At 48.4% G+C, this 14,140-nt stretch overlaps 1 protein-coding gene across 1 annotated transcript in view; it reads left to right on the plus strand.

The window, feature by feature from the left end:
• Window positions 1-11,760, plus strand: part of LOC131294876 (klarsicht protein) — a 114,626-nt gene extending 102,866 nt beyond the window's left edge. The window contains exons 7-15 of the mRNA XM_058322929.1: window positions 888-1,340; window positions 1,566-2,381; window positions 3,204-4,032; window positions 4,106-4,509; window positions 5,571-5,676; window positions 9,170-9,339; window positions 10,213-10,502; window positions 10,585-11,307; window positions 11,387-11,760. Coding sequence (XP_058178912.1) covers window positions 888-1,340; window positions 1,566-2,381; window positions 3,204-4,032; window positions 4,106-4,509; window positions 5,571-5,676; window positions 9,170-9,339; window positions 10,213-10,502; window positions 10,585-11,307; window positions 11,387-11,753 — 4,158 coding nt within the window. The 3' untranslated portion in view covers window positions 11,754-11,760. The remainder of the gene's footprint in view (window positions 1-887; window positions 1,341-1,565; window positions 2,382-3,203; window positions 4,033-4,105; window positions 4,510-5,570; window positions 5,677-9,169; window positions 9,340-10,212; window positions 10,503-10,584; window positions 11,308-11,386) is intronic.
• Window positions 11,761-14,140: the final 2,380 nt, after the last annotated feature.

Here is a 14,140-nt window from a genome sequence, read left to right on the forward strand (position 1 = left end):
GCCATTTTTTCGTTTTTTCATCTCCGTCACAAACCGCTCCCTTCCCTTCCGACGGTGGCTTGTTGCCGTGGGTCTTTCGAAGTTCGCGGATGTTGGATCGAATTTAGGCTGTTGTTCTTCGCGGTCGCGGAGCGGTAATGTCTCGATAATCAACGTCATTAGCGTTGGCAAAATGTGAGTTAGCTCGCCGAAACACATACATGAACTAGCTGGAGTGCTACCCTGTTGTCCTCGCTTCTCGCTGCAGCCCTCAGTATGTATAGAGAACTGCTTATAGGTTGACGAGTCTGCAACTTGCAGCGGTAAAACCCCACAGTGCTACATTTGTGAGTGCGTCTGTTTCTCTTATTTGTTTCCCCTTTTCGTAGTCTGTTTGGGAAAAATTATCTTATCTTTTATTTGCGCCAAGTGCGCCCGCGAACTCCGCGCCGCTAGCGTCCCCGTCTCTTGGGGGTGTTTGCGAGAGTAAGGTACAACGGAGACAACGAAGGACAGTGTATTATTGAGTGTGAGTGCGCGGTCTTGTTTTCATCTTAACTCCTCTCCCCGGCTCATTCAAACCGTGTCTGTTTAGTAATCCACTCTGCAAAGATAGCTTTCTTCCTCGGTTTGATCTTCCCAACTAATTGGGAGCCGTTCAATCGACCAACTTCCAACATTCGTTTGTGAGCGATGGAACCGTAAGGCTAGGAAAAGTGTTGAATCGTCTTCCTGCGCGCCGGCATAAGATTATTAGGTTACACATTTTCACGTTTTCGGTTTGTGTTTTTCTGTTCGCGTGTCGCGGTCGTACGCTTTGCTTGCCGCGGACACGGGATTTCTTTTCCCCTCAGCAGCAGCAGCAACATCATCAACACCAGTACCAACAACAACATCTGAACCAGCAGCAGCAGCACCCACCGCAGTATGCAACCAGCTCGATCCAAAGGTTAGTGCTGCATGCCGAGACGCTAGTGCGTGACGAAATTTTGGCGAAAAACGCAGCCGCTGCAACCGCCGCCGCCGCCGCCGCCGCTGGAGGTGGCAGCACACCGAAAACGGTAGTGAAAAATCCCCACTATTATCACCATCATCATCATCACCACCATCACAACTATAGTAGCAGCAACAACAGTGGCAGCAGCCATCACCAGCAGCAGCAGCAACAACAGGCCTCGTCGTTACCATCGCTGTCGGGGGTCACCGCCGCCTTGGGCGTGATGGGACCGATCGCGCAACACGAACCACACTCGCGGCACGGAGCGAAGGCTCAGAGCCAACATCATCATCATCACCATCATCACGGTCACGGTCGAAAGGCGGAGAAAGCCATGAGCAATCTGAAGATGAATCTAATCGAGGTAAGTGTGTTGCGATGCGATGCATGCTGGCTTTCGCCTTCGTTGGGAGGGGGAAAAGTTTACACTGCTTCGGTTTCGGCATGATTAAAAAAGCATTGTTTCTTACGGTGCGCGCGCCCGTATATGGCCCGTGAAGGCATGCATGTGACGCTGGAACAGCTGATTAAATTGTAAACACTTGTTTTTATTAATGTGTATCACTTTCGTTTCTTTCGTTTCGCGCAGGAATGGCTCGAGAAGCAACCGCTCGATGCACCGGTGGCAGCACCGATCCTACCGGCGTCCGTCCCAACCACCGACTGTGAGGCCTCGGGAGAGTACACCGACTCGTCGGATTCGATCACGCGCGACACGGACAGCTCGGAAGGGCTAGCGAACTCCGTGGCCACCTGTCTGCAGGGCGAACAAACGCAGACGTCCCAGGAAGTGCTGAACGATGGGACCTCCTATCCGTCGGAAAACTCTAACGACGACGAGGGTGTGGCGACGGATTCGAAAGGCGGAAGCTCCACGGCGATGGCGACGGCTCTTTCGAGCCCTTCGCTACCGGCGACGGTGGCGGGCGGTGCGTCGACTGTGACGACGGTGGTGAAGCGTAGACCGCACCGTTCGGCCGCCGACCGACCGTGGTCGGTGTCGTGCATGTCGCAGCTCAATTCCTCCACAGTGGAAATCAATCAATACGGTGGTGGAAGTGGCGAACTGACTGAAGGTGCCACGGACGGTAACCACCATCCAGTTAACGGAGGAGGCGACAATAATGGTGGTGGTGGTGGTGCCGGTGGTAGCGCACAACCAGCAATGGCGTCGTCGTCGCCGTCCGGTGGCAACGGACGACCGCTAACGGATCATCGAAACTTTTCCATCAGCGAATCGGCACTGAACACGATGGCGGCCCGTGGCGCTGGCGGCATCGTCAGTGGTTCGTCGATGGTTGGCTCGCGTGGCAGCATGAAGCCCACGTCCAGTCAGCAAACCGTCGTCCGCAATTCCGAAAGCAAAGGCTCGCTCAAGAAGCGCAAGCTACGGCCGCGACGCAAGGTAAGTTTTTTTATTGCATTGGCACGCAACCCCAGCACGTGTGCATCGTTTGTATTGTGAGTGTTTTTTATGGCACGCGAAATTAAAGTTATTTGCAATTTTGGCAACCGTGCAGCAGCAGCAGTAGACCTTGTAAGACTTTAATTGACATATTTTGTGTCGGTACGTCCGTTTGTAAATGGTTGCCCAATCGTGCTTTGGTTTTGCGTGGAAGCGGCAGGAAAGGTGATTTTTATGGAAACAACCTTTGAAATGGTTCAACGATTGTCGATTGTAAATCCATCTTGATACGTTTAGTGTATCCTTAAATTTATGAGACTGTGCAGTGTGTGATCCGGTTGAAGTAATAATGAAATCATCATCTGTGATGTGCGCTTTACATCTTTACTTTTGCAAATGAACGGGCTTTAAGTGGACAAAAACACGTCTGTGTTTGTACCGTGCAGGAGATGAGATAAAAGTAAATATTGTTTTTACACCAATTCGTTTGTTCTGCAGTTCTTCTTGGTGGCGTTTTGTGCATCCACTTTTGTGCAGCTGATAACCGAGACGAGAACATTCCGTCTCCATTAACAACGAAACGCTAAACGAAGAAGCAGTTCTTCGTGGGTGTGATTTTTTCGTCTCGGCCACTCCGCGGCATACATTAGATAAGCGCAGTTGGGCTCGAGCCGCAGATAGGAAAGAGTCCAATATCGTTGGAAATTTTGCGCATTAAGAGTGCAGGTGAAGGATTACAGTGCAAGGCTTCGGTAGATAAAGTGAAAGAAAGACGTGAAAGGCATAGCTAACACCGTTCGTTTGTTTTGTTTTCATTTCCAGAATCGTATCGATGAGTCCGGGTCGGATGAGTCGCAACCACCGCACCACAGCTCGTCCACCTTGCATTTGCTTCAACTGCTGCAGTACAACGCGCTCACGGGCGCATCCGGGCATCCGCTGCGAGAGATCCAGCTTTCCGGCACGGGAGGAAGCAACAGCAGTGGGGGGGCCGGCGTAGCGGTAGGGTCGGCCAGCGGCAGCCGGCGGTTGCTAAAGTCGGAATCGTTCTCCGGCCGGTTGCGGTTGTCCGACGACTTGATCACGCTGTCATCGCTCTCCGGATCCTCCTCTCGAAAGTCGTCCTCCGTGCGGCCGACGACGACCAGATCGACGAAGAAATCGCAGGACAGCGAAGAGGAGTTCGGTGGCTGTACGATGGCGAAGCCCGAGTTCCGAATCGGTTCGCTCACGCGCACCCGCTGCGGCAGTCTGAATCTAGGATCATTAGCGGCACTCGCTAATTATAATCTAGATGGCGTGGAGAAGATCGAGGCCGATCTGAACGGCACCGGTACGGGCACGGAGGAGATGAGCAGCTTTTCCGAGCAGGCGTGGGACAACTACCAGGAGAAGTACATGTCGGAGCCGTATTCGGAGGATCGGGATACGGATGCTGCCCGACGGTTGCTCGACTTTGGGGACGACTACCGCAACTTTATCGACTCGCAGTCGGACTGTGCGTCGTCGTCATTGTCGGCAGCGAACATGGATTCAATGTCACCGCCACGCTTCCGTCACAAGTCGGAATCGGCGAACAAATCGGACGCCAATACAAACTCGTTTAATCGTCGCAAGCGCTTGGATGAGTACCGTATGGACGATCGATATGGTAATTAGAAAATGTTGTCTTATAAAGGGAAGCAACGAAAGACTAATTCGTTTTGTTCATCCCCACTCCGTAGGTAACAATATGAACTCGTGGTCAAGTAAATCTGGTAGCCCACCGCAGTCAACGACGAACGTTGGTGGACGGAAGCACGGGTCGCTCGCCTTCCTGGACGTTACTCCGCTTGCCCCGATGCCCGAATCGATCGCCGGCGGAAGCGCTAGCATCGGTGCCGTTGGCGGAGGAAATGGTAGCGGTGGCGGTGGCGGCGCTCGGCGTCGATCGCTGCGTTCGGTGGACAAGCACAATTCGGCCGCGTTCGTCCGTTCGGTATCGCACGAAACGAGCAGCAGCTCCAACAACGAGTTCGACGAGGACATGGAGGCTGGCGTGAAGAAGCTGCTGGTGCAGAACAAAATCCGCTTTGCCAACACCGAAGCACTGAAGGCCAAGTGCCACCTGTTGAAGCCGGACGACTACGTAAGAATGTTGCTTCTCTATTACTGTGATCTTTGCTTGCGTTATGCATGTGCCCATTGCTGCTGGCTCAGCACGATTTTGTTTATTCTAGTTTGTGTATATTTGGAGCTGTGTTATGGTAAAACTTGAGAGAGTATGGGGCGCTAAATAGTAGGTTCCACATTCCGTTGCCAAATGATGGGCAATGCCATGGCATGAAAAGGTAGAAACAGATTGGGGCAAATATTTGGGAACAAACACAACCACAGGGTAGGGCATTTTGTTGACTGATAGCAATATACTTACTACACACGGGAAAACCAACGGTGATCATTTACATTAAATACAAAAAGTTAACACAATTCATACTTCTGTGTGTGTGCGTGTGTGCATCTTCATAAATGTATAAGAAAAGTTGTGGTGTCCGAGGAGTTCCCCGAAACAGTTCATTGTTTTACACGAAAGATGTAGGTTGATAGTTCCCCTTTGTAGTAGTACTTCCTTCAATCCACTCTTGCAAAAGTGAGAGTTTAGGAAACCCTGGCCTGTACCCCGGGGGGTTATTTCCACCATTTTTCCTTTAGTGCGTTCGAGTGAGCAAATCTACCATAAAATTCAGTCCGCTGGCAACCTTCAATAGTAAGTTTTGTACATACATTTACCGTTTCTCCAGTTCACGCGTTCACATTACAAGGCTTTATTAAATTTGGAATGATCAGCTGAAGCTTCCGAAAGGCACCGCGTCCCATAATGCGCAGCACCACGCAGCTCCCGACTTAATACAATTAGCTCTCCTGGTGGGGAAAAGGAAATAATGTTCATGCGCTCATACTTCTCATGCGGTTGACATCATATAGGCTTATAGTTATTCTAAACAAGTTAAAATATTTCTTTCTCGTACATTGCAACGTAATGTAATGAGCATGCTAACAGAAAACTACTGGTCAAGAATCATACGTTTCACTCTCACAAATCTTACCATAACCATATTCCATTTGGATCCCTAATCTACCTTCATATCCTGTTGGTGACGTTTCATACAACTAATACTAATAACGCCTTTCACTATCTATTTTCTGCAGAGCGAAATCATCAGCACGTGCCGGGAGAATGTACGGTGCCTCGAGTCGGTGCTACGCTGCCAGCCGGGTACGGTGCTGACTGCTGCCAAGTGCCAAGATTTGCGAGGTAAGCGGAAGCATCGCACAGACGTTTGTAGACCTTCCAGCGGTAAAGAAGAAGAGGACGATGACGAAGACAATAGTGACATTAGCGACGCAAGTGACGGCGGTAGTACAGTTAGTTGTAGCGATAGAAGTAATGCCAGCACGATAGGCAAGGAATTTGAGGAATTAGCCGCTAGACAGCGACCATGGATCCGATGTGTCGGACAGCGTGGCAATGGTAGGATGAGAAGGCCATCAACAATCGCAACGGTTAGGGGCGAGATCAGGATCGATGACAATGGTTCGGACGGGCAGGATCGGTTCGGTCACGACGGGGGTGAAGCTAGTAAGGAACGGGAAGGAGAAGAGAACGAGTTGCAAACGGTGGCATCTTCCGGTGCGGCGGGACGACGGCAAGGAGGAGGAGGAGGGGTCGTTCGGTCGTCCCGCCGGCGGAAGAAGGTGATCGTGGTGCGTGATGAGTGTCGCTGTGCTCGAATTACACGTTTCATTGCCTGGCTGATCGATTTCCTGCTCGACATTGGCAACTTTATGCGCAACTTTACATTATATCGGTTTTTCATCGGCGTGCTGAATGGGTTCTATCGGTTGGTGGGCTTTTTCGGTCGGGATCGTCCGTCGGATGCAACCCCCTCGATCACCGCCACGGCCGCCAGCGTTGGCCTCAACAGTATTGCACACGTAATGGGGGGCTCTAAAACAACCGGCATTTCCACCACGAAGGCTTTGGCCCGTGGTGCTGATGATATTCTCAAGAGATTGACTATCGGCATCGTTTGAATGTCGGTATTTTCACACTCACAGGAAAGCAAGCTCTCTTAGTGCCACAGGAAACGTAAGTGTACTTGCGTTTGCTAGGCGCCATATTCTCTTCTCTTGTCCCTCTTACCCTTTCCTTTACTATCTCCCGACTGGCCGATGCTCGATTCATCCTGTCGACCATCAGGAGCAGTATACTTGACAAGTTTTTAGGGCAATTTCTAACTCTCTATCTCTCTCTAAGACGCTCTCAACTGTTTCTAGATTTAGCTATCATTGCTATGTTATGTTGTTATCGTATTCGTTACGGTTTTTGTCAAATCATCAAGACATGTTTTTAGCTGAAAACACAACCGAATAAACCACCAAGGCATCACACAACAAATGATGTCGTTTGCGTGCATCGCAAAAAACACAAAACGAGCGCATCTTTTGCACTGGATTTTCACTAGTTGGCTTCATTCTTTACGTATCACCTCGTTTATGTGCACCGTTCGTTCGTTTGCTCTCTTTCTCCACTTTCCCGTGCTCGTTCTCGTGCCTCGTTCGCCTGTCAGTATTGTCGCCGGTAGTTAGAAGGTACTAGGAACCAGGAACTGGTCATTAGGATCCGTAAGGTGTTAACTAACCTATCATATTTAAATGTTGCACGCTACCATAACGATGATACTATTAGTATTAATTTTTGGGTTAATGTTTGGTGATGGTAAAACGGTGAATGCTTCACATAAGCGCTTATCAGGAAATGTTAATTTATTTTACGATTACAGGTAAGTACGAACAGGGAGATCACTGCAAGAGGTATACGCTAATCGTTTTGACATAAACATGCTGACATCTTCGTAGACTGTTTGTATCAACCACGTGGCGCGTGTTACTCTCATCGCACCCTTTTCCAGCACGACACCTTATCAGCATCGGGTATTTCTCTCGCTCATGCAATTACACACTCTCCACCGGTTCGAGCTCGGTTTCCTTGAACTTCTCCACAACGTCCTTGGACGTCAAGGTTGTATCCTTGGGTAGCATCCTTGACCGTGGCGATGGGGTGGCCTCGTTTCGGGGCCCCCGTGTGAGATGACCCCGTTTCAGGGCATTCGCCTCGAACCGGGTCATCTCTATCTCGGACGAGGCAGTCGTATACTCTCACCTTTCCGAGCGGCTCCTGAATTAGGTCATGATGGAGTGGAACTCCAAAAAAATATTAACAACGAAGACAGGTCAAGGCCATCGTCAAGGCTTTTTGCCTTTTAGTGTAATTGAATCGTCAAACAGTTGCGCCGTGGTTCACTGTTGCGTATAGCTACGTCTCGTGAGTATCGGGAGGAGAAGCCCTAACAAAATGAGTCGCATTTGTTTGTTGCCTTTTCGGTCGCGCTCGTCGGTGCTCTGGGTCGGACCACACGGAACAACGATGGATGTGCGCATGCCCTCGCATAATGTTTCACAGCGAGGGTGAAGAAAAATTCCAAACTCCAAACACCAAACTCGTGTGCCAAAAGTCATTCCATTGTGTGTGGTCTTTCGTTCACCGCTCGGGGAAACGGTCCCATTTTTGTAACTTCAACACTAACACCCGTGTTTGGAAAAACAGATCCATTTAATATCTTGATCAGACGCACTCCGAGTCAGTTCATTTCGGTGCGGGTTGAAAACGTTTCGGTTTGCGGTGAAAGTGGCCAAGATGGCAGATGGATTTCGCCCTCTTCGGATGGTGCTCTTAATTAAGATTCAATCCGCGTCTGATCTCTCGACACTCGAACCGGTGATATACAGAACACCGTAGTGAAAAAGACTATGAAACTCAAGAGCTGGAAGGTTTCGGTAAACCGAACGTCTGGCTTCTGTAAGATGATAATGGCAGACGGGCCACAACGTGTATGACGTCGGGTTGTTGTGGTTTGTGTCAGAATCACTAAAACGAAAGCAGATTGAATCACGGCGTGTGGCACCGGGGGTCGCGTTCGAGAAGCACCATATCGAAAAACTCCGCACCGAAACAGCGAGTTTGAAAGACTAGAGGCCCTTCTCTAGTGTTACATGACGACTACTAAAACGAGACTCTCTCCCTCTCTCTTGCTCTCTGCGCACTGTCCTCTTCCACCGATGGGAGGATGGTGTTGACTGCTGCCAAGTGTGTGCGCTAGTACATCGTATGTTGAGTAGTCGCGCAGGTGAGCTAGTATAGGGCAGAAGGGCGCTTTGCGATCGCGTTTGTCGATCGGTACATTTCTATGCGTGTGAAAAAGAGCGCCATCCGCGTGTTAGAGCCGTGTGTGAGAGTGTGAAAAAGCATGACCGTAGCGATAACATGCACTTTAAACCACGGGAAGCGATCGATTACGGTAAAGGAAATAAAAATCTGTGGTCTGTCGAGAGTACGAGTCGACCTTTGGTGGCCTGCCAAGTGTTGATGGATCGGAGTGTGCGCTCGGTGTCGTGCCCCTGTTTTGCTGATTTGTTGACAAAAATTGAACGCTTCCAGTCGAGCTCGTTCCGTTCGTTGGTCGTGTGCTTCCTCCATCTCCGACAGTGTGCTGGATTATCACGTTCCCATGCCACCTAACCGTGGGATGGCCATGGTTAGGCGCAAGACTCACGTCGGCGTCCAGACCGATAAGCTATACGGTACTGACTTCTCGCCTGAATGGAGGAGAGATCACTTTCGGTTTTCGGAAAATTCTAATCCCCGCGATGCGCTCCTCCATTCTCCTTCTTCTTTGTTCCGCTTTCAGATACCATCGTCTGCTGGGAGGGCCTGCTGGATTGGAGCGAGCGGAGGGTGATCAGCAATCAGTTCCTGGCCGACATACAGCTGCTGAGGGGCGTGCTGGAGGAGCTGGGCAGCAAAACGTTCAACATTTGCTCGGAGTCGCACATTCAGCTGGCAATCGATCAGTTGAAGGTAAGCACAACAATACAAACAATCACTCCAATCACACACCGGTTTATTACAGTTTATTTTAAACGGAAAGGTAAACTATCTTTTTACGCCTCGGTCAATGTCCAACACGGCCTGTTCACCTGTTCGTTTGCGCGCGAAAGTAACCGGCACGATCACTTGAAAGGGTACACGCGAGTTGTTTCTGGCAAGCGCTAATGAAGCCCCTTACAAACTGCAGCTGATCAAAATAACCGGTGATCGCATGCATCTCAACAAATTAAACCACACAGGGACTAGCCGAATGCCATTTACTGTTGCTGTAATTATGAAATGCCGTATCGTAAACGATCACCGGATCTTATGTGAGTGTTGTAACGCCAGGGTAGGGTTTTATGGCCGTGTATATTTCTACTCACATACAGACACACACACACACACCACGTGGAATAAGCACGTGCAATGTGTACACTTTTGAACATCTTACTCCGAGAGTACATTTTAACTGGTGCGTGTTCAACGACAGTGATCGTCGTCAGATAAGAAAAGATGGCTGAATTTTTACAAGCTTGTGATAAGCAATCTCCGGTGCTGTATCAAAGCTGGGTGCATGCGGATGAAATGTTGCCGTCACGCATAAATTCAACAAACAGAAAACAGACGAAATTTCCGTTATGGAAGGGCCACGGTGTTCACTGGAGCAAAAATAGAAAATATCCCTCATCGTCACATCGTCTTGTGTCATTGAAACGAACGAGTGACATCAACCATCCCCAAACAAGAGAATGTGTGAAATATATGTTAGCCCCCAAAAGGCTTTCCACGGTGTCGGCCCCGAAAGCGTAACTAAATCTGGCACTGATGGATCGGTTTTCTCTTTTTTTTTGCGTCCCACAGAATGAGCACAAAGTTTTGCAGAACCAACGGCCGAAGATGCTGACACTGAACGCGACGGTGCACAACTGGGTGTCGAACCAAGAGCAGCAGCGCAAGGAACTGCTCGACCCGACGGTCGACGCCCGGCTCGAGCAGCTGGAGCGTGAGAAGAACTTTGTCCGGTGCGTTGGTGGCCGGTGTGGTGAGTGCTACGATTGTCTGAACGATATCCGGCTGGATACGTCCGTCAATCGCGAGCTGAAGGATGGTATTACCAACCTCTACGGTACCTGGGATGAAGCGGAAGTGCGGTAAGTAACCGGAAGGGGAAACTTCTGTAAATGAAAGGGTGAACCAACTTACCAATTTCTCCTTGACCTGTGTTTTTTTCAGTATAAGAAACCGCATCGAAAATCTGACCACCTCCATGATGACCTGGAAGCAGCTGGAGGATGGTCTGAGCGATTTTCGTGACATTCTGGATCGGGATCGTGGAAAACTTCAAGGCATTGAAGGTGCCCTCCAGAGTGGTGGCGGTGCGACCGAGGAGATCGTGAAAAGCGTGAAGGAGGTGGTGAAGGCCCTCTCCGAGAAGGTGGACCCACTTTTTCACGAGCAGCAGCGCCAACAACAGCAGTCCGGTTCGAACGAATTGGATTGCTTTCAGCAGCAGCAGCAAGAACAATTGTTACAGCAAGAGACGACGAGGGAGCATCAACTGCTTGCGGCGTGCGTTAAGCTCTCGTCGAACGGTTCTCTGTCTGATAGTGGCATTTCCGATGGTGGTGGCATGTCTGATGGCAGTCTTTCGGAGCGCGAACGGAGGTTGAGTGCGCTGAAGCGGTTGGTCAAGCAGCTGGAGGTGGCGCTTGCACCGGGCAGTGACGCAATGCAGACCATTACCAAGCGGCTCGAGATGGCCGAACATGATTTGCGCTCACTGCAGAGCACCTGCCGGAAGATTATCATGAACGAAAAGAACCACCAGGAGCAGCTGCAGCTACAGCAGAGGGATCGTTCGGCGGCAGCGAGTGCCCAGCAGGGTAAGGACGCCGCCGATGGGAACAATAATAACAACGTGTCGGTGAAGAACAAGAATAAGAAATCACCTTCACGGTAAGTACAATGACGTGTGTGTGCGATTATGTGTACCAATCGTGTACCATCTAACGAGATTGTTTCCTGTTTTCCGTAGAAAAAAGAATCGCAATCGATCCGGAGCGTCGTCATCGGCCAACTCGGCTGATGTGACGGAAGCCGAAGACGATGCCGAACAGTTGCTGCAGCTGCAAAGCCAGGAGCAATCGGAACTTCAGCGCGAGCATCTACTTTCGCTGCAAAAGTCGGCCCAGCTCGGCATCGTGCAGACGACCAAGTTGAAGCTTTCGCAAAACCGATGGGTCTGGCGCATCACCAAGATTGCCGTTCCGGTTCAGCTGGCCCTGGTGCTCGTCATGTGTGCGGCTTGCTTCTTCGAGCCGCACTGCTGCGATGCGCTCAACACGTACACGATGAGCTTTACGCCACAGCTGCGCTACATGAAGGGTCCGCCTCCGATTTAGGAGACGCCTCACGGGGGGTCAACCCTGATAATGCATTCGTAGGAAGAGGGGGTCTTCCACGAGTGCGAGTACACGATTTTAATCATTTGGATAGATTTTTTATATCCTGGAGATATAACGATGGTTGATTAGTTACTAACAATCGAAAGGCCAAAAACCCGCATCACGCCATCGATCGATGGCGGTCGGCGTTTTGGCTGCAATATTTTCTACTCTCTATTCCTCTACATATATGCTTTCATGGCGTTCTTCCTACGTTAATTAATCTACGTCATTTTTTTTTTCTCTAGCCCCTCATTATACTTTAACAGATTGTTTATTTTTCTTATCTATAGGCGGGTTGGTTTAGGAAACCACCGCACGAATCTTATCCTTATTTTATTTCAATCTTCCTAGCTTTTATTTATTAGTGTGTTAGTAAGTTTCGATGCAATGTACAATATTATCCCTCCACCACGCGCGGAAGGGACACCGTTTCGTACGAATTGTACTATAATTGAGTTATCTTCTATAAACTAAAATACTAACCGCTAAGAACTTACGGCAGAACTTACGAGTTGATGCGTAGAATTATTCTTCTATTATTTTTCATTTCATACATTTCTATTTGGTTCAATATACTAAGCATTGAAAAGTTCACCGTCTTAAGAATATCTACTTGTTCCAACGAATGTTGGAAGATTACTAACGAAAAGCTTTGGATACCGATATAACAGGCGACGCCAGTGGAGAAGAATACTGAATTTAACTTAGAGCAGCGAATATAAAAAGTGCCTTGAAACAGTCTCAGTAAATCCTTTTTTGTTATTTTACCATCCAATCGTACACATACAATTACACAGAAAGACTGTTAAGTAGGGGCTAGTAGCCTCCACAGCTTAACTTAAAATATCCGTTCGCAAGGACGAAAACCGCATTAAAATAGCTACGCATTAATCTACTAATAGCATAACGAAAAGTAAGGTGTTCAACGAGAAAAATCTTTTTAAAAAAAATACTGCCATCATCTTGGTTCGCTACTTATCGTTAACTTACATACGTACTTTATGTTCGTTTCTCGATGTTTTGTAAGTATTCCCCACCTAAACACGAAGGGACCCCTTCCGGTGGTTTACGTTTATCAGTGTATATTTTGCTCAAGAAAACAAGGCCTCCTAGGTCGAGCTTTTGTTCGTCCAAAACGCCGCCTACTAATGAATATGTGTTACTAATGCATTCTCGGTCATTTTTGATGTGCGTACCTTATACCACTACTATCTTACCCCGGTGTAATATGTTGTTCGTGGATTAGTTGGTTAACCTGTAACACTTGTTTTCTTTTCCCCCTTTCTTGAGCGTTCCTGCGGGGAAGTATCCTTTTGCTCCATTCATTCCTTGCTCTCGATTGTTTGTGCACAAAAAACGACAAATAGGAGATAAGGATTTGAAACCTAAGGATCGTGTCTTACCCAAATTGTCCCAATTGCTACCGTTTCCGGTATATGATACAAGGTCGATGGTCATGCGTTGGAGGGGGGACCATTTGTTTTTTCTTTCCATAGCTTAAGTCGGTGAAAAACACAATAACAGTACATTAGGAGCAAGTTTGCAAGGTGAATAATATTTTTTATTCCTAGGAAAACTTCGCTTCCATCTTAGAGCGTAAGTGGCGTAAGTGCAGATTAAAGAGAAGGAGCAGAAATTGCGGAATAAATATTTTACATATTTCCCACTAAAGTTCGTATCGGAGATTTCGTTTATCGTATTGTGGGGCTTGAATGATGACAGTAGCTAATGAGGAATGTAAGGTATAGTAATGGTAATGAAATAAATTTAAATTTTTTCTAGAAACAAATTCTAATTTCAGTAATGCATAAAATTTGATTCTCTTCTAATGCTTCTAATTGCATTCCAAACAAATCAATCAACACATGCTCCAAAGCTGGTGTTCACAACGCAGAGTAGAAGATCCCCAGGAGTACTCAATTAAACATCCATCGGTTTGGCGTTACGCCTAGAACATTCGTTCGAATACTCTCCGTTGATGTGGTCGTCCTCGAAACGGTTCTGAACAGTCATTCTCGCCATTGACGTGACCTGCTCGACCGTGCGGTGCAATGGACGTGTAATGGACGATCGATTCGCTCGCTTCCCTGTCATCCTTTTTCTTCGTTTTTGGCAAATCCTATCGAACATTAATTATATCGTCGGGATGTGTGTTACCATTTAATTGTGTACAAACGGTACACAATGTACAATTGAGTGTGGTTTATTTTTCATCTCCTCTTCGTGTAGTCTCTAACAGTAACTCTATTCTTCCGCAAACCGGATGTGGCGCGTCGATGTTCGCATAATTATATTCGACCCCTCCGCGTTTGTTCGAGAGTTGAAAAAAAAATAGACATGAA

The sequence above is a fragment of the Anopheles ziemanni genome, chromosome 2, assembly GCF_943734765.1.
Source record: "Anopheles ziemanni chromosome 2, idAnoZiCoDA_A2_x.2, whole genome shotgun sequence".
NCBI lineage: Eukaryota > Metazoa > Arthropoda > Insecta > Diptera > Culicidae > Anopheles > Anopheles ziemanni.